Source organism: Pseudorca crassidens, chromosome 16 (assembly GCF_039906515.1).
Source record: "Pseudorca crassidens isolate mPseCra1 chromosome 16, mPseCra1.hap1, whole genome shotgun sequence".
Classification (NCBI taxonomy): Eukaryota; Metazoa; Chordata; class Mammalia; order Artiodactyla; family Delphinidae; genus Pseudorca; species Pseudorca crassidens.
This window is the reverse complement of record NC_090311.1, coordinates 652,405-676,628: the sequence shown is the minus strand read 5'-3', so window position 1 is coordinate 676,628 and position 24,224 is coordinate 652,405. Positions and strand designations below refer to the sequence as shown.

The window sequence follows — 24,224 nt, the reverse complement described above, 5'->3', positions numbered from 1 at the left end:
CCGAGGGCAGAGAGGGGGCCGCAGGGCTGAGCTCGGGGCCGGGGGAGCAGGTGGGCGGCACAGGACGGACATGGTGGGAGCAAGGGGTTGGGGCCGCAGTAGATGCAAGAAATAAGATTCGGGAAGGAGGTCCCAGGTCATGGGGGCCGATTGGACGTGGAGTTGGGGTCTCAGGTGGGAGACCAGGGCGTGTGGTCAGTCAGGGCGGGGCAGGCACAGGCCTCAGAGGTGCTCCGGCGAAGAAACCGGGGGGCAGAACAGCCCAGGAGTCAGGGGCTCAGCAGCCCTGGGACGGTGGGCGGGGTCCCTGCACAGGCCACAGCCTCAGAGCGCAGGGGAGGCCACAGACACACACAGGTACACGGGTGCACTCGGGCACACACACAAGCTCTGCTCAGGGATGTGCCCGGATAAGCACACGCGTGACAACACACACACAGGAGTGCAAGGAAGCACATGAGACATGCCGGCCTGTGTACACACACACGTGCACACTCAGGCTTCTTTCACCCCAGCCCTCTCCCAGCAGAAGCAGGTCCTGTTACCCACCCGGGTTCTTGGCCTTCCCCAATCAATTGAAATTGATCAGAGGCCAGACAAGAAATTCAGGCAGGGCGGTACTGGGGCCCCTGCTGCGGCGGGGGAGTGAGAACAAACAACAGGCTCCTTGCTTGCTGGCTCCCTGGCGGGGCAGGGAAGAGAGGGCGCGAGCTGGCTCCTTATATGGGGTGAGGGCAGGGGCGTGTCCAGGGGCGGGGCCGGAAGGGTGGCGTCCGTGGTGTGTCCACCCCTTAGGTGATGTTGTGTGTGTGTGGGGGGGGGGGCAGGGGCAGTGCCCTGCTTTTGCTCCCAACACTCTGCTTTTGCTCCAGGCTCTTTGAAAGTGGAAGTTGGGTTTTTTGGTCTCTTTGTATCTTTTGGGTCCAGAATTTGCACCAACTGCGCATGCACCCAGTTATTTTTATTTCTTTTTAATTTTATTTATGTATTTTTTAAATATTTATTTATTTAATTTACTTTGGCTGCTCCGGGTCTTGGTTGCAACACGCAGGATCTTTTTTTAGTTGAGGCATGCGGGCTTCTTCTTTGTGGCATTCAGACTCTTAGTTGCAGCATATATGCGGGATCTAGTTCCCCGACCAGGGATCGAACCCAGGTTCCCTGCATTGGGAGTGCGGAATGTTACCCACTAGACCCCCAGGGAAGTCCCCACACAGGTCTTTTTAATCCCGCACAGTTTCTTTGTATTTTGTTGCTCTAGGAGACGTGTGTCCAGGTGCAGGTACGCAGTGCTGCCACAAACGGTCCCAGGTCCCAGCCTTTCTCAGTCCCACTGAGGCTCTGACCTCCCTCCCACCTGGCCTGACAGCCCCTGTCTGCTGTGAGCCCTTCCTCTCTGGGAACCCTGGGAAAGGAGCCCAGGTCCCTCCAGGGGGTCCCCAGCCGTGCCTCCAGGGGCCCCAATATCCCAGAGGCTGAGTGGAAAGTGGGTGGCAGAATCTTTTCGTGCCCCCATGGAGAGGCAATGGGACACCAAGAACTTCCCTCCATGGAACCTGGGCTGCTGGGGAGCCGATGCACGTCCTACAGACCCTCCAGTCTGCAAGGACTGGTCCCTGGAGACCCAGCAGAGAAGACAGTCTGGGAGCTGGGCCCTGCCCTCGGGGGCTGACACCCCAGCTTGCCACACGGGCTATGAGATAGGTGATCACAAATAAGGAGCAGACTGTCGCCGGCCCCAGGAGCCGGGAACGGACCCTCGGGGCCCCTGCGTGGGGGGTTCCCGAGGAAACACACATGCGTGAGGGATACCGGGGCCCCCGAAACAGCTGGTGCCGTGCAGCTTCTACACACGTCACCCCATGCAACGTCTCCAAACGGGGGGGGGGGGAGGTGGAGGCAAGCCTCCCACTGTCTACAGACCGCCCCCACCGCCAGGTGGTCGCAGTGCAGCTGGGACTTGGCTGATGAACAGCGGGCTCTGTGTGGCCTGCGGGCAGCCAGTCTGTGCCATCGCCGCTGCGAGGATGGATCCTGGACAAACGTTGGGGGGCCCGCAAAGGCAGGAGGACCCCCGTGGCCGGTCAGACGCTGAGACTGCCTCTCAGGAGCACCGGCAGAGGAAGGGGAGGCCTGGGGACCAGGGCACAGGGCACAGGGCTTGAAGGGTCTGGGTGGGGGCCGGGAGCCCAGGGTCCTGGGGGCGAGACTGCGGGGTCCGGCGGGAAGCACAGGCCGGAAGCTGTCAGCTCCTTGAGGGGCCGGGCGGGTGAGATGCTCAGAGCAAGATTTAAGGGGCCCGAAAACTCAGTAATAAAGCAAGTAATGTTGTGACACAATATTTTAAAAAACCAAAATTGATACCAAAAAATCCACGGTGACCGGCATCAAAATCTTAAATGGAGACAGAATCAGTGTTACTGGTGGTCCCCCAGTGGCCCCAGTGTGGGTGTCGGGGATGCTGAGCTGACACCCAACTCAGAGGAGAGTCCACGCCCAGCATCTGCCGGGTCCTCAGCAGAGCCAGCGACCAAGGCCGTTACAGGGCACAGGGATAGAACAGCCCAAAACCAGGTGAAGAAATGACCCCAAACCAGGCGAAGCGGGCAGAGAGGTGCTGGACATGCCAGGATCAATTTGCAGACAGAGCAGCGCCACCTTCTCTCTCGTGCTGGAGACACACAAGCTATAAAAGTGGAAACGCTGAAGCTCGAGATGGGGTAGCCGAAGTGCCCGTCATCCTTGCCCCACGGCTGGGCCAAGAGGTCCAGGAGTGTGCACCTCACTTCACAGTTTACAAAGAGCTGCCACCTCTGAGCTGGGGCAGGGGGCGAGGCCCTGGGGGAGGAGGGGGCCCACGGCGGGTGTACAGTCCCTTCAGCCCCGCGGCGCCGGGTCCAGGAGCCCTTGCAGGGTGCAGGGGAGTCGGGGTTCACAGCAGACGGCGGCCCTACCCGTGGCAGCGTTCCCGCCCACAACCTGCCAGCAGCTCACAGCGACAGGATGTGGTCAGAACCCCCACCTCCCCACACTCCCAACTCAGCGCCACCCGGGGAAAGCGAGCTCCCAGCCTCCTTCAGGGCACAGCTGGGAGCCTCCACCCACAGCCTCTTCTCCCGCCTGCCCTCCGCTCACTGCCAAACCCAAGTGCCCAAGCGGCCCGGCCAGGTGCCTTTCACACGTCACCCGTCAAACGCTCACATCCAGCCTCGTGAGCAGGCTCAGAGGGGTTGAGCAGATTGCCCAGCGTCACACAGTCAGGAAGGGCAGAGCCACAGCCTCCGTGACCAGCTCCCCCGGCGGCTCCAGGGAAGCAGCGCAGAGGCCACGTTCACCGGGCCCCAGCCTGCCTCCTGCACTGCACCGGACGAGGGGCAGATGGGGGTCGTCCATCAGCCAGGGACCCTCCATCTTCACACGACAAGCCAGTGGCAGGCTCGGCTGTCTGTCTGCAGCCCACCACCCACGTCTCTTCCCCGCTTGGTCCACGTCCTCACAGCTTGAGAGCAGTTGGGAAGTTCTGGGGACGCTGGTGGCCTCTGTGTGGGCTGGGAACCCAGAGCGGGGGGCGGGGCCCTTCAGAGCCACCTTCGCAGAAGGATGTGGAGGGGCCCCTCCTGAACCAGGGAAGTGGCATTGATGGATGGATGGAGCTCTCCAGGTGAAGCCTCCTTCAAGGCCTCAGACTGAGCTCATAGGATAAAGATGACGGACAAGTAAAGAAACAGTTCTCTCATTTCTACAAATGTTCCAAAAACTGTGGCAGGTAAGTACAAATGCCTGGGAGGAGCACCTTCTGGAATGTCCGTGAACACGTGGAATTCGCTCCATGAGCTGCATGGAAACATCCTTCACAGAAAGTGTTGGCCTCGGGTTCCAGGGGAGAGCAACCCCCCGCCCGCAGAGATGCATCATAAGGGGAGGGTCACAGCCAGCAGGGCTTGCAGACCCCACCCAGGGAAGAGCCAACCGGGGTTTGGGGATGAAGGATAGAACTGAACACCTGGTAAAAAACGAAAAAGCCCATTCAAAAGTCAGACGGTGGGAAACACTGACGGGCGGTGGCCGAGGGACCCCTGAGAAGGCCTAGGAGCTCAGCCTGTGTCCCCAGCTCCGTGGAAAAGTCTCCAAAGCTGTGTCCTGCAGAGACTTTGGGAAGAGGTTGCTGGGAAGAGGCAGGGCATCCCCAAAGGGAAGAAACCTCAGGGAGTTTGGAGCAAAGGGGAGACGGAGACCCAGGACAACAGGTAACTCCTGTGCCCTGCTCCCCCTGTGGCCCAACGGTCCTTGTGTTCAGTATGTCAAGCAACAGATAAAAGAGGAGAAATATAACCGTGTATCTGAGTCTCAAATCTTTTCACCTTTTCCTGAGAAATGTGCCCCAATGAAGTGAATTAAAGGGAGTTTCTGCTATTTTTCAAGAAACGTAAGACATCACCATCCAGGAAAGATGGTGGCATTTCAACATTTTGCTTACAGGGACCCACGGTATTAAACCAATTCCGCTTTTCATACATAGGGCTAAGAGCCAAGAAGCTCCACGTCTCGGCAATGTCTTGTTTAAACTGGGTTTAATTGAATTTATTCTGGAATTTTGTTTTTAAAGATCAACATTTGCTTTATGAAGGATCAGTGCTAGTCTAAGGGCCAAGAAAGTCTCAGCTGGCCCTGCCTGTCAAATGAACGGACCCCCTTCACATTACAAAGGGACTATTGCCCCTCCGCTGGGGGCAGGGGTACCAATCACAGCAGAAACCCTTTCTGAAATTGGTTCCATGAACAGAAACAAAGAAAAAGAATGCTAGTGCCCGTGAGAGGCGTTGCTATACTTACAGACCCAGGACGGCTGCGCCCACCTCAGGGAAGGGCTAAGCCTTTGCCGGGACCCTCCGAACTTACCCGAAATCCATGCCAAGCTTTTCATTACAGAGAATCCAGAGCAGTGGAGGGAGCGGAAGAGATGCCTCAGGCGCCCCCGCCCCTGGCACCACGGGGCGGCAGTCAGGACTCCGCCCTCGAAGGACCACAGCGTGAGGGCAGCAGGACCGAGATGCAGGAGATGATGTGTCACAGTTGGGTGGATTTGCTCCCAGACTACAAAATTAGTCTACCTTAGACGTTAGCTCACTCACGGAATAGAGAAGATCAAGCCATCACCTTAATAGACACAGAGAAAGCATTTGATGCAATTCAACATTTATTTGTGATTTTAAAAGAACATTTGGCAAATTAGCAATAGAAGGGAACTTCATTAACCTACAAAAACCTACAGCAAAATTATCCCTGACGGTGAAGAAGCGAAGCCCAGCTGCTCACCTTGGGAACTCAGCCAAGAGGACCGTCTCACCACGTCTGCTCCGGTGCTGCGCTAGGGTCCCATGGGGCAGTGAGGGCAGGGAGAGGCGTGGTGAGGATGAGAAATGGAGAAGCGGGACTTATTCCCAGGGAGTGTGATCGCTCCCACAGCAAATCTAAGTCCGTCTCCAGGTCAGAACCACTCAGTTAGTGGTTAGCACGTTGCTGGACACAACGTCATCGGACAAAAGCCAATTTGAAACTGATTCACTTCGCTATACAGCAGAAACTAACACAACGTTGTAAACCAACTATACTCCCATAAAAATGAATTTTTTAAAAAGAGCCCATTTGACTCCTGTAGGCCAGCACCAAACAGGAAACAAAATTTCTACAAAGATACAATTTACAATAGTACCAAAATACGCGCAATATTCATGATAAATACAAGAAACGCAAGTCCTCCTCACAGAAAACCACAAAATATTATCAAGAGACAGGAAGGGAGCCTGATTCGAAGGGGAAAGACCCACACTCGGGTTAGAACACTTGCTGCTTCTCAGGCTCGTGTGCAAGCACACGCCACACCACGCCACTCACACCCAACAGGGTCGTGACGGCTCGCAGCAGGCGGGCTCTCACGGGGCCAAGAAGAGCCCAGACGTTCTTGGAGGAAAAGGAGGAGGAGGGGGCGGGGGGGCGGGAGACTCGGAGCGTGGGGACTTCTGCAAGGCTGAGCACAGACCAATGGACAGACTCACACATGTGCACACTCGGAGGCCAGTCAATGGACACACGCGTGGACTTGAACACGAGCATCACCTCTGACCCGGCAAGAACACGTGCAGGTGCACAACGTGAGCAAAATACGTGCCAGGTGACACCCCAGACCTAGAGTGTGTCTGGATGCCCAGACGTCTGTCAGTGGTGGATTCGTGCATCTGACACCGCTCAGTAAAGCAGTGAGCAGACTCCCGCTCCCAGGACAGCTCTGAGCGAGAGAAGCCAGACAAAAAAAGAAAACGCGCACAGTGTGATTCCATTTATACAAATTACCAAAAAAGAAAAAAATGAGCAAAACTAAACTATTTCTTTAACGACATATGCTTAGTGGTAAAACTAGATGAAAAAAGAGAGTAGAGGAGTCTCTTCCGCAAGGGCAGGACAGTGACTGCCCTCGGGGTGCAGGGGGTGGATTGGGGGGACATTGCCTGCTGCTCTGATAGATCAGGAGGGTGCCCCTCTCTCCCTGGATGTCCTGATTTGCAATTTACAGTAAGTTTCCCAGCGGCCCTTCTCTGGCACCGCAGGACCTGCCCTCCACGGCTGTGACTCCCCCTTGCTTGGGGCTGGCTCCCCCAGGGGCTGGCAGCTTTATCTTTGGCCCAACAGAAGGCAGGCTCACTGCCGTCACCTGATGCCGGACAGGTGTCCACACCGGAGCCAAGGAGCTCCGAGGTGGAGCCCCAGCCCTCCAGCCCAGCTCTGGGCTCTGGGGCCAAGACGTCACCTGGGTGTTCACGGGGGCAGCAAAGACCAGCAGTGCGGTGGGGGCATGGGACATCCACAGTCAGGGTTAGAGAGACGGGTGGTTTAGCCCAGGGAGCTCGCCTGTGACGGCCTCAGAATCACACGGTGTTGGGGGGGAAGGGTTAGAGACGCAGCTTCCTGACCAGGGTCCCCCCGGCACTCTGCCCACCTCTGATGGGGGCCCTGCCAGCTCCATCCGTGAGGGGACCCCAGTCTCTCTCAAGCTCCCCAGGTGTGAGAAATTGCATCTGGGGTCTTTGAATGCTCCCAGTCGGGCATGTTCCCTAGCAGGACCGCTGGACCGGCAACCTTTGTGGGTAGCGACCTCACCCCATCCTCCACACTGTGAAGCACTGCTGCACGCTTCGAGAGGTGAGGCACTTGGCCCGGGGCGTGGGCGGCGTGGGCGGCGCGTGCTGGGAGACACGAGCCCGGTCTGCGCCCCCTCCTGGGAACCGTGAGCTCCCTCACGCGCTGAGCCCGTGACTCGGCCGCACATCTGCGTGACTAAGGACATGGGGGCGGCCGATCCACACGACATCCGTGAGTAAAAGGAACTGGTCTGGACCTGTAGGCGGTGCAGCCGCGCCACTCACTTCCACAGAGAGCGTGTGCACGGGAAGCAGGTGCTGGAAGGCAAGAGGGGCACGAGGGTCCTTGGGGACAGTACCTTCAGGAGGGGCTTCCACGCCTGGGGGCAGGGCTGTTAGATCCTGGGGCCCAGACCTCTGGGGAGGGTGCCCCATGGGTGCTGGGGTCCCTGGGGTACCCCATTCGGCCCCCCTGCCCGGGAAGAGGAGTGGGGCAGGGGCTGCCCTCAGCTGCTCAGGGAGGCAGCAGCACGGGGACGAGCCAGAGCGTGCAGAGACCAAGTGACAGACACGGAGTGACGGCCACCAAGTGACAGGACGGCACAGGCTGCCCCAGCAGCAGGTGGGCGGGCTAGGTCCTGTCGCCAGGAGGAACATGGTCAGAATATTTCGATACTGTAAAATGAATCTCATGGTCACTGGAAACAAAAATGTTAAAAATTTTTACTTAGTAAGTATTCAAGTTATTAAAACTTACATGCATCTTTGTTGCAAGGTATTATGGAGAATCTGCAGAAACTTTCAAGCATAAAAATCTATCACAGTAGATAAAATTCTGGCTGAAGTTAGATAACAGTAACGAGTTTAAGGAAAATGTTATGATGAACATTTCCGACTATGAAAAGAAATGTTTGTGTTTTTTTCTAAATGATTGCTAGTGGGTATCAAAACCACTTTGGTTTTTAGGTCCTTGGATATATTTACAGGAGTGACTAACAGCTTTATTTCAAAATGTCAATAATTATACCACGCCAGAAATTACATTCTTTGCAACTATTTACATTTCTTAATTTTTCAAAAATGTAGATGTCGACTTCAAAATGTACACGTGGTGTGACAGCTTCTCAAAATCTTTCAGGGAAAACAGGAGCTTTGAAAACCCATCCTGTACCACTCCCTCCCACCCCACATTCGGCCTGATCTACTGACAGCCGCTGACTGCACGGCGGAAGCCAGGAGAGAGCGTGCCTGGGGACACGCGTGGCGAGGGCCCAGCCTAGCCTGGAGTACAGCCTCCCTGGTCACTGAGGGCGGCCGGGGGAGGGCTGAGGTCTGAGGCCTGAGGCTCGGGGGTGGGCAGGGAGGGTGCTCGGGCTAGGACCTGCTTGGAGACAGAGGGAGGGTCTTGGAGGAGATGGGGGTGGAGGAGAGTGGGTCGACGGGTCAGGGAAGAGCAGTGAGGAGACGGGACTCCGCCAGGTCGCGGCCTTGGCCGTGGAGCTGACCATGCGTCCAGGAAGCCTCTGCAGGATTCTGGCAGCGCCTAAGAGTCCCAGGAAGCAGACTTGCTCCCTGGGCATGTGCTGGACGTGCGGGTGGTGGGAGAGGCTGGCGCAGAGGCCGGGGCGAGCGGGCCCTCGCGGCATCTGCTCGTGAGGACTTGGCCTGTTTGGAGCTGAGCTTCAAATTAACTTTGAGTGGCGCCCAGGACTGCCTGGACGTCCTTGTCCCATTTGCTCTGGGGAGGTTGAGGGTGCCTGATCTAGACTTGGTCTGATCTCGAAAGTAATGTCACAGTCATGTACCAACACTGAGGAGCACCCACCACGCCCGAGGCACCAGGACACAGGGGGCCACGCCCTTCCAGGGAGCAGAGCTTGCCACAAACGCGGGCAAGTGTGCAAACACACAGTGAGACTCACAACACACCCAGCAGAAGCTTCCGGTCACTCCACTGAACAAAGAAGACCAGTGACCACAAACGCTTTGGGGAAGCAGGCGGGTAGAAGAAGGAAGGCAATGCGGCCCCTGCCAGGTGCCTCCCTAGGGCTCCCGCCGGCCCCGCCCCACTGGCCCAGGCCCCCTGGTCCCTGCTTGACCGAGGAGATGGCACACGCCCACTAAGTGCTTTGAGGCTGGAACGGCCAAAGCTGACTCAGCCGGCATCCACAGCCCGTTTGTTCTGCAATTTACCCAAATTGGATGCGCCTTTTCCCAAAGTAGACAATGCCATTGGGCCCGGAACCATTGGCGATGACACTGCTCCTTCAGTCAAGGGGTTTGCATGCCACCCCCCAATTCAGTCCTCAGCCCAGACCCCGGGCCCGGTTGCAGGGAGACCTGAGAACCAGGTGATAAAGTTGGCATCTTCCCTTTGGGCCCACAACAGCTGAGACCCCCGGAGGGTGTTTAGGCTGGATGGCGGGTGAGGGGTGTCAAGGCCACACGCAGGCTTCAACAGCCTTCGACGCCAGCCTGGGACAGAGGGAAGGGGCAGCCCCCCGCCCCTGCAGCACAGGGACCCTGCAGGCAGGGCACTCGGCTCCGTGGACGCAGGGCCCGAGTACAGGATGCAGCTGGAGCCCCAGGGCTCTGGAGCAGGGCCTGCCTCCCTCTGAGACCGGGTGGTGCCCACCGACAGCCCAGGCACTCATCCTGAGATGGATCCTCTCCAACCGCTGCTGCCCTCACCTACCCACCCGCCCGCCCTGGCTACTGCTCCCAGCTCCCAGACAGCCAGACCCACTTCTCTCAGGGGCCTTGGGTGGGCTGTACACAGTGGGGCTGCCGGCACCCCGGCCGCCAGACTGAGGCGTCGCTGCCCACGTTCCTCCCGACCGGGTGCTCCTTGCCCACCTGGGGTCACATCGCAGGGCCCCCGGGGCCACGAGACCTGAGCCGGGATAGAATTAGTCCCCTGCATCCTCGGACCTGGCAGGACCCGCCGCGAGTCAGCTTCCTTCGCCAAGGAGCATTTACATCGTGGCTGCTGTAAGCCTGGCCGCAGTGCCCACCGTCTTGTGGGAGCTCTGACCCCCTGCCCTGCGCCGGGGGAGGGGGCCCACCCGTCACCCTCCTGCAGAAGACGTGGAGGCTGTGCTGTCTGGCTCTTTGCTTCACTGTGAGGGGGCACCCTCCCTGGATCTCTGCCAGGCTGGGGTAGGGGTGTCCTGCTCTCTGCCCAGCCACAGGCCCTGGCTTGGGGCAGGGCTCGTCCCTGTGCTGAGGAAACCCGGTGAAGGGGTTAGTCACGAACCAGCAGGACTGCCAAATTGAGGGAGAGCTTGTCTGTTCTTTTGGTTCCCTTTCCACACCGAGGAGGCAGGCTGGCAAGGTCTGGATGAAGCTCTAATTATTGGTCCCTCATCCATGGGACCCTAACTCAAGAAAGGGGCAGGCCAGACCCCAACTGCTCAGACGGGTCTACTCCCTGGACTCTACCCCATTCTGCCCCCCCTGCCCGGCCCCCCCAGCCCTGCCTGGCCCTCCTGGGCACCTCTGCAGCCGCCCCTCCCCACCTCCCCGCGTGGACTGCGGCAGCCCCGCCCCTGCCAGCGGGGGCAGGGAGCGAGGGTGACAGGGTGGAGGGTGGACCACCCGCCCGGCACTCTCCGCGGGCTGGGCCGCGGCCCTCCATCCGTGTGCCCACAGAGCCCGCGGCTGCCCGCGACGCACCGCTCAGGAACACCGGCCACAAGGCTGGCCCCGCCCCCAAACGGTGCCTACCGCGCACAGGCCTCCACCCCTCCCCACCCCCCCGCAGTGCATCCCCCAGGACAGCGGCCAACGTCCCCGAGGGACAAAGTCCCCAGAACGCCCTCGGAAGCCCCAGTCGCCCCCAATTGCCCGGCAAAGTGAGCACGGCCTTGCGAATGCCCCGACCCCCAGTCCCGCGCCCAGGTGCCCCCACCCCCGTCCCCGCTCTGGTGACACTGCGGCAGCGCGCGGGCGGGGCGCACCGGGGGCGGGGCCGGCGTGGGCCGCGGCGGGCGGCGCGGGGGGCGTTCCCACGGCGGCCCTGCGCGCGTAGCCTTCCCGGCTCCCAGAGCCAGAGCCTGTGCGCGGAGCCGGAGCCGGGGCGCCGAGGCCGCTGGAGGGGCGAGGCCAGGCGGGGGGCGCCGGCCTCGCGTAGATCTCGGGCGGCGGGTGCGCCTCCGGCCGGAGTGCGGCGGCTCGGGCAGTGACTGCGAGTGTGGCGCCGCCGGCGGCGCACGGAGGATGCAGGCCATGGACCCTGCTGCGGCGGATTTTTACGAGGAGGACGGCAAAGACTTAGACTTCTACGACTTCGAGCCGCTCCCCACTCTGCCGGAGGACGAGGTGAGCCCCCGACCCGCGCTGGGACCCCCACCGTTCCGCACGGAGGGGTTCGCGGAGAGTCCCCAGGCCCCCTGCCCCCGGGCCAGGTCCTGGCAGCAGGGGGATACCAAAGCCCTTCTCACCAGCAGCACCAGCCTTCAGCGTTTTCCCCCAGAGGGGACAGGACCGGGGGATGCCACCTGGGACAGCAGCGGATGGGCTGTCACTGAAGAAGTTGGCGCCCTGCGGGGGTGGGCTCCGGGTTACAGATGTTGGGGGGATGAGCGTGGGGGGCGCTTAGCGGCAGGGCCCGAGCACTGTATTCCTCCTTGCGGAGACCCTAGGAGGTCAGCGGAAGGCGCCGGCAGCAGAGCCCAGTCAGGCCAGACTGCTCAGGAGCTGGGGGCGGGGGAGGCCTCCATGACTGAGGGCTGATTCCTGCTCATAGAGGACAAAAGTGGCCTTCAGTCAGGAGCCCAAGTCCTGAGCCCCCAGCCAGGGTGCAGGGGGGCCAGGGTCTCTGTCACATGGGGCTTCTGGCCATTAACTGGGCCACTCTGCCCACGACTCTGTCAGAGACGCCTCCGCACCCGCCTGGGTTTGCCCCTGTAGCTCTGGCTTCCCCGTAGTGCCCCACAGACCGTGGGTTGGGGTCAAATGAATAAACTCCGTGGCCCTTGAACAAGCCAGTCCCCGCCACACGAGAGGTGGCCCCCAGAGGATACAGCTGCTCCCAAGAAGACCCTCTAGTCTCCCAAGGCTGGGGGACTGTGCAGATGCCCTCCCAGCCCCTAGCAGGTACAGGCGCCCATCTGTGGGGTCTGCTGGCGCTGTTGCAGTGTTGCTCTCTAAATGACAAGACCCTCCACGTGCCCGTCTGGCCAGGCCCACCAGCGAGGCAGACCCGGCCAGCCCCTCCTGGGCTAGAGGGGGTCTCCAGGTCCCTCGCCCTCAGCCGGCCCCTGCCCACTGCCCCAGCAGAGCTGGTTCTGAGGACAGAGGGGCTCATGCCCTAGCAGCAGTCCTTCTGGTGGCAGAGTCTGTTGAGGAGGCTGCCGAGGCAGTGCCCCGGGGTGGGGGGGGGGTGCTGCCTCAACACCCCCCCCACCCCGTGGCCTGGATTCGGCGTGAGAGAAGGCTGCGGAGAGGAAAGGCAAGGGAATAAAGAACCCTGTGGATATCTCCGTGGCTTTGATGGCGCAAGAAAGGGTGCTCCCAGCCGTCATTCTTCAAACGCTCCCCCCGGAAGGACGCATTTCTAAAGTGTCTGTTGGGAGACTCACGTCCCCCCAAATCACTCCCCAAGGCAGACGCAGAACATGTGGTTCTCCACGTGGGGCTCACAGAGGGCAAAAGTGGCCTTCAGTCAGGAGCCCAAGTCCTGAGCAGCCTTCTGCACTGGCTGCCCCACACTTCCAGGGCCTCCTCCGTGCCTGGCACACCGAGCCGGTGACTGATGCCAAATAAACAGGACAGGCAGAGCCGGGACTTGGACCCAAAGCCTCAATCCCGAGCCCACCGTCTGTCCTGCGGCCGTGCCCTGAGGCCTCCTCCTGGTAACAGTGTCCCCAGCCGTGCACAGTGCATGGGGCCGGGGTCCCCGTCATCCTGTGGCCGTCACCTCCAGGTGAAGTGGTATGCCACGTTTGTAGTGGCATCCAGCCCTGAAGCTCGGGGCTCCTCAAACTCCTCGCACCCTCCCCGGTGAGAGAGGCATTGCCTTTGGGTGTGTTCTCGTGAAACACGTTGGGTGTGGTTGGTGTTGAAGGTTTTAAATCCCCGCCAGGGACATGTGACCGCCTGGCACAGCGTTGTGTAGTCAGGTTGTATCCGAAAAGCCATCCTGCGTGAGAGGAAGGAGGGCCATGCGGCGGAGCCCCGGGAGGGAACCGTGGCCGAGGACAGCAGGCAGCTCCCAGGGAGGGACGGTGGGTGCCAGACCCAGGACTGTACAAGCCACATGAGACACAGGCATTTGCTGGTTATACAGCTAATTATATCAACTGACCACAGTGAGCTCAGGAAATAGAACCCTGTGGACCCCACCCCGCAGGAGCCCCTGGAACGTCCATGCCCTGTTGTGACCCCAGAGAAAATCCAAATTGCTGGTGGACATATGAGAAAATGTTTGACTTCATTATTATCAGGCAACACAAAATACACCCACTGCGAAAACCTTCCCACAAGTGCCAGGTTGGCGAGAACCAGAAAGCTGGACGGTGGCCCGAGTTGGCGGGGAATGGGTAGCGGCCCTGCCCCTCTGCCAGGGTGTAGGGGGGATGGAGTGGACCAGCCTCTTTGGAAAACAGTTTGGCATCCGATAGTGGGTGGGGATGCCTGCACTTGTGTCCCAGCAACTTCAGTCTGGGCACCTGCCCCAGAGACACATGACCCATGGGCGACGCATAAGCACGAGAACTCAGGGCCAGAGACCACCCGGGGGGCGTGCTGAGGGGGCCGGCACCGCCCAGCAAGGTCCTGGAGGTCACTGCCTGCCCGGTCCCTGGCCACCTGCAGGCAGCACCACTGCATCGGTACAAGCTAAGGCCGGGGTGCGGATCCGGCAGACCCCAGGGCATCGGGAGGCAGGCGGTGCCACTGGCCTGCAGGGGCCTTCAGGGGGCAGGGCATCTGCCAGGCCCCAGACTCCCTCAAGGGGTGAGGAGTCCAGCGGGGCATCTCCCCGGCATCTGTGGGCCGGGAGCTGGGCTGGGCCAGGGGATCTGAAAGCAGGTGGGGAGCATTTGAAATGCAGAATGACCCATGGGTCCTGCGGCCCCACGTGGCCCTGGCTCGCAGTCTGTGTCTGCGGGGCAGGAGCTCCCGCATGGCTGGCGTGTTGCCGTCACTGGACAGCGGCCCGTGGCAGGAAGCCAGCACTGCCCTGTAGGACCCAGACTGGCAACAGGGGCTGCCTTGGGAAGCCGCGTCCTCTTGCCTCCCAAGCCCCCCTCCCAGCCAGGATGGGGGTTGAGTCTGTGCCCACACAATTGCAAGGGGGGCCCTCTTTCCTGCCCTGGGTGGTCTCCCCCTCAGATCTCCCCCCAGAGCCCACCCAGGCAGCGCCTTGCTGGGCAGTAGTGAGGGGTGAGGTGTGAGCTCCAGTAGGCTTTCTGGGTCTGCCCGGAAGGCTGGCTCTATACCCAGGAGATGGAGCTGGCCGGCAATGACCAGCTCAGGCCACGTGGGCAGTGGCAGGAGGGAAGTCTCCCCAAGCCTGCCGCAGCCCCGGTGGGTGCCCGGGGGCGAGGCTGGAGCACAGGCGTCTGCAGGAGCCTCGCTGGCTTTTCTGTGTGTAGCACGTCACCACACACACACACACACACACGTACGTCTGTCTCGGCCCGTGAAGCCCCTGCTAACCTCCAGGTACCGTCCCCTTGAGTGTGGATCGGGGCCTCATGGCGTGAGGCTCAGGGCCCATGGGGTAATGAGCTGCCCCTCTGGGAAGAGCACAGGCTCCCATCTATCAGGGCTGGAATTTTGGGGCAGGTGGTGGACTGAGGGGGCCTAAATGGCCAACACCTGCTTCCCGGTCTCTCCCTCTCCTTGTCTTTGGCCCATTAGCCAAGGCGGCCCAGCACCCCCGCCTGCCCTACTTGGGCCGTGGATTCAGGCAAGGAAGGGTCATTCTTCCTGCCTGGGCCAGAGCAGGATGGACCGGGGGGCGGGCTGCGGGTCCCAGAGGGAGGTGACCGTGGGCACAGTGTCCGGGATCCGTCATCATGTGGCAAGACCTGCCCTGGGTGTGTTGGGGGCCTGCAGCGTCCCTCGGTGCTGTCCTGGAACTTGCTTCAGCTGAATCCCACCTTCCCGTTGTAACAGTGGGGTTGCAGAGGAGCTAAGACCAGTGAATGGAGGCGTTAGCCACACGGAAGCAGTGACTCAGGACCCATGGAAGTTACCCCATAGAGTCACGCAGAGAATCCCCCAGCAGGAGCTCCCCCCAGTAGGTGCTCTCCCCAGCGGGTGCTCCCCATGAATGGGCGCAGGTCTCCAGCTTCCCCGAGGAGCTTCCACCTCACCAGGGCATCTTTCCGCTGGGCAGGGGCAGCAGAGGCCTGGGCCTGAGCAGGAAGCTGTGGTTCTGCCCTGGGCTCCCATCTCCTGGCAGCACATCTGTCACAGCTGCGTGCCAACAGCCAGTGGAGTCAGCGAGGCCGCTGTAGGGGGACTGGCTCACTCACCCTCCTAAATAACCAGGCCCACGGGGTCCTCAGGCTGTTCGCTGTGCAGGCGTCTGTGTGTACGTGTGCATGTGTGTGCGTGTGTGCACACGGTGCCCAGGTGTCTCTCTAACCAGGCCTCGCGGGCATCCCCGGGAGCCTCGGGCTCTCCTGAGTCGTGAGGGGTCCTGGGTGGGGCAGAGAGGCCCCCAGGTGGAGCGAACCCGGGGAACCCAGCCGGGAGCTTTGGAAGCTGAGATTTCCGGTTCACGAGCCTCTCTGCCGCCCTGCTTTCTGCTATGCCCCGTCCACCCTCCTCCCACGGTCAGTACAATACGGGAGCCCAGCAAGGGGCTCTCTGCTCTCAGAGCTGCCTTTTCCTCATCCATCTTAACCACCACCCCCCAAGAGAAAGAGTTGGGAGGGCCCAGGAGGATGTCATTGAGCCCCTCCCTGAACTGAGAAGGAACAGACGTGGGATGAGCCTAGTCACACGGCAGGACCTGCCGCATCCCCCTCCTGTAGCCCCCCCCCCCCGCCACCCCGCATACCACATGCTGCTTGGCCAGACACACACACAGCGGCTCCTCACACTGCTGCTTTCTTTCTGGGTTTAAACCCTTCATCTCCTTTGCTGTGGTCAAGGCCCCCGTGCAGTACAGGTGGGAGAATTTCAAGGGCAGGAGATGGTAGGCTCCTTTTAGGACCCGGCAGCTTGGCTACACGTGAGAACATCCTGTGTGCTGGAAGGATGGAGCAAGGAGGCTGGAGGGAGAGCTAGGTGGGGGGGACCGAAGCCGGGGCACCTCTCTTCTGTAGCACCCCCAACTCACCCCAACCCTCCAACCCAACTCACCCCGACCTCCACCCCCAATTCACCCTGACCCTCCCCCAACACACCCCGACCTCCACCCCCATCTCACCCCGACCCTCCACCCCCACCTCTCCCCGAGTCTCCGCCCTGTCCTCTGAGTCGGGTGTCCAGGACCCTTCCCGACCCTCCGGCCTGCTCGCCCAGGCCCCGGCTCCCAGCCTGGCTCCTCAGTCCCCTCCCCTCCTTAGGCTGGTGGTGCGTGAGCACGCAAATACACGGGGCTAAGCAGGGTGTCAAACAATGGCCCGGAAAAGGGCTGTGAGGCACAGGGTGTCTGATGTGTGAGCCTGATGAGTGTGTTTGTGCGTGTGTGACTTGCGTGGATACATGTGGGCACGTGTATGGACGTGTGGGTTTTGCACGCCTGTGCATCAAAGTCAGTAAGTAAATGTGTGAGAGCTGTGTGCATGCTGGCGTGGGTCCGTCTGTGCACACACACCTGACAGATTGTGTTAGCACGCTCTGTGCACACACGTGTGTGTGAGTGAGTGTGGGTGGCACAACCACAGCTGAGTCAGACCAGGAGGTGGAGCCCGCTGTGTGGGCGGCCTCGGAGTCTAGCTGTGCAGGAGCCACGCGACTGTGTCCTCCACGTGCACCGCCCGGAGCCGTTGTCCAGGCGGCTCTGCAGCCGTGGTGTCATGAGCATGTTCTCGCGTGTCCCGTGACTGTCGTAGGCTCACGTCACGTTCATGGGCTGGCGGCTCCCCGTGCACGGCTGTGCCTTTGTGGCAACAGCTCCGTCTTCCCTCACCCGCTCGCAAGCTGGAAAGGTGGGGCTCCCTGCCTGCCCACCGAGGTCTGTGTGCTGAGCCCGTGGGGCCGGGCCAACGGCGGGGGGCCGCACAGTCTGGGACGAAGGGCAGGCTGGGCAAACACCTGCTCCAGCAGCAGCTGATGGTGCAGCACGTGCTCTGCGGCTCCTGACGTCCAGGAACTGTGGGATGTCGTCTGGTGGGGTTTTTTAAGACGTTGCCGACGTAGAATGAAACGTTGCGGCGTGGCGTCTGCTTCCCGGGAGCTGTCTGGACGTTGGGGGCTGCGGGGGCCTGTCCCCAGGCCCGCGGCCCCTCTGCCGGCGCCCGCAGCTCAGCCCAGCCCTGTCTTGCAGGAGAACGTGTCCCTGGCCGACATCCTCTCCCTGCGGGACAGCGGTCTCAGCGAGCGGGAGGCCTGGGCCGTGTGCCTGGAGTGCAGCCTGTCCATGAGGAGCGTCGCGCACTCGGCCATCTTCCAGACCCTGTGCATCACGCCCGACACCCTGGCCTTCAACACCAGCGGGAATGTGTGCTTCATGGAGCAGCTCAGCGGTGAGGCCTGGGCGGGCGCCCGCAGGGGAACGTGAACGCAGAGTCCAGCGGACGCGGGCCCTCCCTGGGCCGATGGTCCGGGAGCCGGGTTTCCATGGTAACCTGCTGGTACCTCCGCCCCTCCCCACCGTTGTGAGGCTCGGGACGCGCTGGTTCTCGCAGCTCCCCATCCCAGGAGAGCCTGGAGGCCTCTCTTCCCCAGTGACCCGGGTGGGGAGTAGTGGGAACGGAGGGTCGCCGTGTGACCCGGCGCCTTCTCTTCCCTTCCCAGACGACCCCGAGGGAGCCTTTGTCCCCCCGGAGTTCGATGTGACTGGGAACACCTTTGAGGTAAGTGGCAGCAGGTGGGCCAGTGCCCGGCCCCCCTCCTACCGTCACCTGGCGGCAGTGAGCGCCTGCGGTCGGCACGCCCACCTCTGTCCCCTCAGGTCCCCAGCGACTTGGCCGCAGCGATAGCCTGCGTCCGGCCACACGCTTCTCACTACAGCGCGTAGCATGTTGTCTGAGTGCGAATTTACTATATTTAAGATGCTAAAAGCGCCTGAAATTACCGGTGGTGACTGACGGGGGTCACAGCTCCTCTGAGGGATTGGCAGGGGCAGCTCACGGCCCCAGAGAATCACCCACGAGAGTGAGAGGCAGCCACGCCTAGGACAAGGCCAAGGTCACTGGGGCCCCTGGGCACCCCCAGTGCAGCGAGGTGGGCAGGGGACCTAGAGAAGGGAGGGGGCCCGCTCGTGCCTTCACTTTCTAAAAAGAGTCTCCTGCTGCGTCTTAGCTTCTGGAACTTCCTTTTACGTGACTTCCCTAGACTCTTCCGCACCGGGTGTCATGACCTTCATGGGGGGAGGCCTGGTGGGGTCAGCGCTGCTCCCCGTGGCCTCCGTGTGTCCAGTGAGAGCTCCCAGCGGGCTGGCGGGGTCACTTGCAGAGCAGGGCAACTCTTTCCTGTGGGGCTACCTGAGGTGCGCTCCCACCACCGCCCAGAGACCCCTCACACCCCCTCCTGCGGGATCGGTTCCACTGGGATTGCCAGGGGTTGCGTTCCTGTCGGTCAGGACAGTGGGCTTGCAGGTGGTGGGGTGGGGACCCCCTCTGTGGGAGAGCCCATTTCCATCCAGTTGCTCAGCTTTTCTCCCTGTATTTTCGTCCGTTTTGTCAGGACTGCAAATGCCATGTCCACCGTGTGTCTCACTTCCTTGAAGGCAGCAGTTCTCAAACTTTTTGGTTCTTGGAACCCTTTACACTCCTAAAAATCACTGAGTGCCCAAAGAGCTTTGTTTCTGTGAGTTATATCTGCCAGTACTCACTGTATTGCAGGTTAAAACGGAGAAATGCATAAAACGTCTACCTATTAATTAATTCAGTGACAACCGTAAAACCATTGCATGGTAGCACATATAACACACTTTCGTGAGAAATGACAGTATTCCCCTCCAGAAAAAACAGTGAGGAGAGTGGCATCACTTTACATGTTTGTAACTCTCTTGGATGCCCGGCTCAGCAGAGGCCTGGGTTCTCACGGCCGCGTCTGCGTCCAGTCTGCTCTGACAGCACAGGCCCGCGGCCCTGGCAGCCTCCACGGCCTGTTGCCGGGAAATTGTTTGGCCTCTGGAACCCCGCTTTGAGAAAAGCTGCCTGAAGGCCTCATCTGACGGAAAAACATGTTTCTCATTTCTGATACAGTCCAATTATTGGTGTTTTCTTTCACTGTGTTTTTTGTGCCTCAAGAAGCCTTGCCAGCCGCGAGATCCAACAGATATTGACTGACATTTTCTACCAAGAGTTTTAAAGTTTTGTTCTTCACATTTAATCCGCCTGAGGCTGATTTTTTATTTATTTATTTATTTATTTGGCTGCGGCAGGTCTTTTAGCTGCAGGATCTTTAGTTGCAGCATGTGGGATCTAGTTCCCTAAGCAGGGATCGAATCAAACCCGGGCCCCCGGCATTGGGAGCGTGGAGTCTTAACCACTGGACCTGCAGGCAGTGCCGAGGTGGATTTGTAATGTGTGTGAGGCAGGGGTCCAGGTTCCTTGTTTTATGTGGATATAACCGTTGCATGTGAGGCAGGGATCCAGGTTCCTTGTTTTATGTGGATATAACCGGTGCATGTGAGGCAGGGATCCAGGTTCATTTTTTTACGTGGATGTAACCGGTGCTCCCAGCTGTTAGTTGCCTGGCCCCGGTACACGTCACCTAAGCCATATACACCCCAGTTTCAGACAAAGCTGGGTCTGCTTCCCGGGCCTCTGCCCTAGTCCATGGCGGTCGGCCCACCACTGCACTAAAGCTGCGTTTATTGACCGTAGCTCCGCCGCGAGCCCAGCATCTCACAGCGAACGTGCCCGGTCCCTGTTCTTTTCAGAAGCGTTCCGACTATGCTTAACTCTTTATTCTTCCACATCAATTTGAGAATTAGTATCAAGTTCCAGGAAAAGCTCTGTTGGCATTTTGACTAGAATGGCTCTGAATGTATAGGTGAGTTTGGGGAGAATTCATACGCCTGTGGTATGTTATACATGTTATATCTCTCCATTTATTTAGCTCTCATTTACTGTCTCAGTAACATTTTAAAGCCTTTATTGTAAGTTTTACTTGGATATCCTTTACTAGTTTATTCTCAGGAATGAGATATTTTCTGACTCTATTCTAAATGGGTGGTCATCTTTCTAATCACATTTTTTTGCTTTTTGGGGCAAGTCTACAGAAATGCAGTTCGCTTTACCATCTTAATCTTACATCAGCCATCTTGGTAAATTCTTTTATTATTTCTGCTAACTTACAGAGTGTTTTAGTTTCTCTATTTAACTGATCAAATCACCAGCAGAAGGTGGCAGGCGGTGTTGATACCACTGTCCAAGGGCTTGCTGCCAGGTTCCCCTTCCAAGTGTCCTGAGTGGGCCTGGAGCAGCGCTGTGACAGGGTCAGTGATTTCTCCACAATCCTAAGAGAGCTCTTCCCACCTCCCCACCCTGGATGACGTTTGCAGCGGCCCCCTGAAGTCCCCACTGTGCCAGAGGGATGGAGTTCTATCAGGAAATGCTTCTGCATACTTTGAAATTATCATTAAGATGTTAATATCTCCTTTTTATTTTCTAGCATTAAATCAACCTTTCCTACTTAGAGAAACCTAAGCTGGCTGTGTCCTATTTTTTCTTTACACCGTTGCATTTGATTGACTAATGCCTGCTTTGGGTCTCTGTGTATTTTTCTCGAGTGGACTGGTAGTTTTCCATTCTGTTGATGTTGTTTGTTTGTTTGTTTGTTTGCGGTTCGCGGGCCCCTCACCGTTGTGGCCTCTCCCGTTGCGGAGCACAGGCTCCGGACGCGCAGGCTCAGCGGCCGTGGCTCACGGGCCCAGCCGCTCCGCGGCATGTGGGATCTTCCCAGATCGGGGCACGAACCCGTGTCCCCTGCATCGGCAGGCGGACTCTCAACCGCTGCGCCACCAGGGAAGCCCCCGTTGATGTTTTTGAGTCGTGTGAGCCCTCAGGACTATCCTGGCTGTGTGTAAATGCCCCCGCTTCCTTTGCCGTGTAATAGTTTATGTAAGAATGGGACGGTCTGTTCCTTCAAAGTCTGGTCAGACTTACTTATGAAGCCATCTGTTTCCTTGGAGCAAAGATTTTTAATTGCTGCTCTATTTTTAATAATTATAGGATTTATCTGTTTTGTATTTCTTACTGAGTCAGCTTCTTGGTAAACCATATGTTTCTAAACATTTACCCATTGTTACCTGTGTTTTTAAAGTTGCAGGTGAGGTCCTTTCTGAATCACTGCGTCGTCGTGGGTGCCCTGTTCCACTCCTTGGATAATTTATTTGTACTTTCTCTTGCCAGCCTTGCTGAGGGGGTGGGGTTATATATTTTCTTAGTTTTGTCAACAGAAATAATCAATAACAATTCATAATAGGAAAGGAAAGAGTGTTACGTGAGCCAAACTGAGGACTACAGCCTGAGAGACACAGGTTCAAGAGGTACTTGAACATGTTCCGCAGGCTGCAAAATGGCGAAGCCTTGTAAAGGCAAAATCCACAAGATTCCCGAAGTCGTTTGTCAGGAATGAGGACTGGAGCTGCAAGAAGCAAGGGCGCTGGCTCAGCGCGATTGGCTGGGGTCTGAAATGGTGGCATAGTTACAAGGAGAGACTCGAGACCTAAGGCTGTGGGGGGCAGCTGCCGGCAGAGGCTGTTTTGAGAGCGGCCGGTGGTGTCACTGAGTCTGATAGGGTCCCGAATTCAGGTTCTCAGGGACGCAGGAATGTGTCTGAAACCACATCCACAGCGGCCACGCGGCTCCATCCTGGATGCCTGAACCACAGTCACTCCACTTTGATTTTTAAATATATCCTTTTCTTTAACGTTAAAGCAGTGGTACAATGTGTGTTCAGCAGGCCTTCAGACAGGCTCTCTAGATGAATGGATAAAGAAGATGTGCTATATATGCATATGTGATATATGTATATATGTGACACACACACACACACACACACACACACAATGGAATACTACTCAGCCATAAAAAAGAATAAAATAATGTCCTTTGCAGCAACATGGATGGACCTGGAGATTATCATGCTAAATGAAGTACATCAGAAAGAGAAAGACAAATACTATATGATATCACTTATATGTGAAATCTAAAATATGACACAAATGAACTTTACAAAACAGAAACAGACACACAGACATAGAAAACAGACTTGTGGTTGCCAAGGGGGAGGCGGGTAAGGGAGGGGTGGATTGGGTTTGGGATTAGCAGGTGCAAACTATTATGTACAGGATGGATAAACAACAAGGTCCTACTGTATAGCACAGGGAACTATATTCAATATCCTGTGATAAACCATAATGAAAAGAATGCGAAAAAGAATATATGTATGTATAACTGAGTCTCTTTGCTGTACAGCAGAAATTAACACAACAATATAAATCAACTGTACTTCAATCAAATAAACTTTTTAGAAAGACAGGCTGCACGTGAGTGCAGCTAACGCGGCAACAGCGAGCACACAATGATTTGCCCCCGGAAGGACTTGCCGGGCCTCCTCTCTGCACCAGTCAAGTCCGCCGCCTTCCAGAAGCCTTCCCAACCAGTGGGTCCCGTGGGGATTTCTCCCCTCTCTGATGTCCTGTAGCCCTGATCTCCTTAGCAGCCCTTCGTGTAGTGAGTGCTGAGTGAATGTCAATAATGATTGTAATTATTGTTATTAATATTATTAAATGACTGTTATTCCCTTTGCCCTCCTGGAGCACAGGGACATGTATCTTACAAACAAACAAACAAACAAAAGACGGGCTGCTCTGACCAGCACAAAGTTCAAGCCAAATCACATATGAGCCAAAGCGACTTCCCCAAACCTCCATACGTGAAAGTTTCTTCCAACAGCTTTTCAAAGAGCCCACCTTGTATGGTGTGAGGTCTCCTGTCCTGTCTTGGTTTCTTGTTCTCCATCAATTCTGCTCTTATGTTCCAGTCTCTTTCTTCTTGTACTTGTTTCGAGTTTAGTGAGTTTTCCTAACTTGAGTTGGACACACAGCTCATCAGTCTGAGCTTTTCTTCCTTCCTAATGTTAGGGTCAACACCTAAAGCTAAGAATTTCCCTCCGAACACGAGTTTTGCCACACGGCAGGTGCGGTATCATTCACTTCTGGGTGTTTCTTTATTTTGTTAAAAAAAGACTTTTTGATGTGGACCATTTTTAAAGTCTTTATTGAATTTGTTACAATATTGCTTCTGTTTTATGTTTTGGTTTTTTCGCTGCGAGGCATGTGGGATCCTAGCTCCCAACCAGGGATCAAACCCACACCTGCTGTGTTGGAAGGCGAAGTCTTAACCACTGGACCACCAGGGAAGTCCCTCTACGTGTTTCTTTATTTCCATTGGGATTCCTTCTGAAAGAATGGGTTGGGTTTTTCTTATTTTTTATTGTGATACAGGCAGACCTCACTGTATTGCACTTCACTTTATTGTGTTTTGCAGATACTGCATTTTTTACAAACTGAAGGTTTGTGGCCGCCCTGCCTTGAGCACGTCTGTCGGTGCTGTTTTCCCAGCTGCATTTGTTCACTTCGTATCTCGGTCACATTTGGGGAATTTTCACGATATTTCAAGCTTTATAATTATTATTATTAGATTTGTTATGGTTGTCTGTGATCAGTGATCTTTAACATTGCTATTGTAATTGTTCCGCGGCACAGTTTACTGACCGATGCAGTGTGTGTTCTCGCTGCTCCACTGACTGCCCTCCCCAGTCCCTTCCTTGGCCTCCCTGATCCTCGAGACACAACAGTATTGAAATCAGGCCAGTGAATAACCCTGCAATGGCCTCTAAGGGTTCAGGTGAAAGGCAGAGCCACAGGTCCCTCCCCGCGCGTTGGGCCATTCGGGTCCTCTGTCGCTTTGTCGCTTTTCCTCTTTTGCCGAGTTGTCTGCTCCT

The 24,224-nt window shown here is 57.6% G+C and overlaps 1 protein-coding gene across 6 annotated transcripts in view; it reads left to right on the top strand.

Annotated features, from left to right (window-relative positions):
* Positions 1-11,160: 11,160 nt before the first annotated feature.
* The window catches only part of KNDC1 (kinase non-catalytic C-lobe domain containing 1), a 58,418-nt gene continuing 45,354 nt past the window's right edge, over positions 11,161-24,224 (top strand). For all 6 annotated transcript variants that reach the window (XM_067708968.1, XM_067708964.1, XM_067708963.1 and 3 more), the window contains exons 1-3: positions 11,161-11,456; positions 17,587-17,785; positions 18,057-18,115. In XM_067708968.1, the coding sequence (XP_067565069.1) occupies positions 11,355-11,456; positions 17,587-17,785; positions 18,057-18,115 (360 nt within the window). In that variant the 5' untranslated portion in view covers positions 11,161-11,354. The remainder of the gene's footprint in view (positions 11,457-17,586; positions 17,786-18,056; positions 18,116-24,224) is intronic.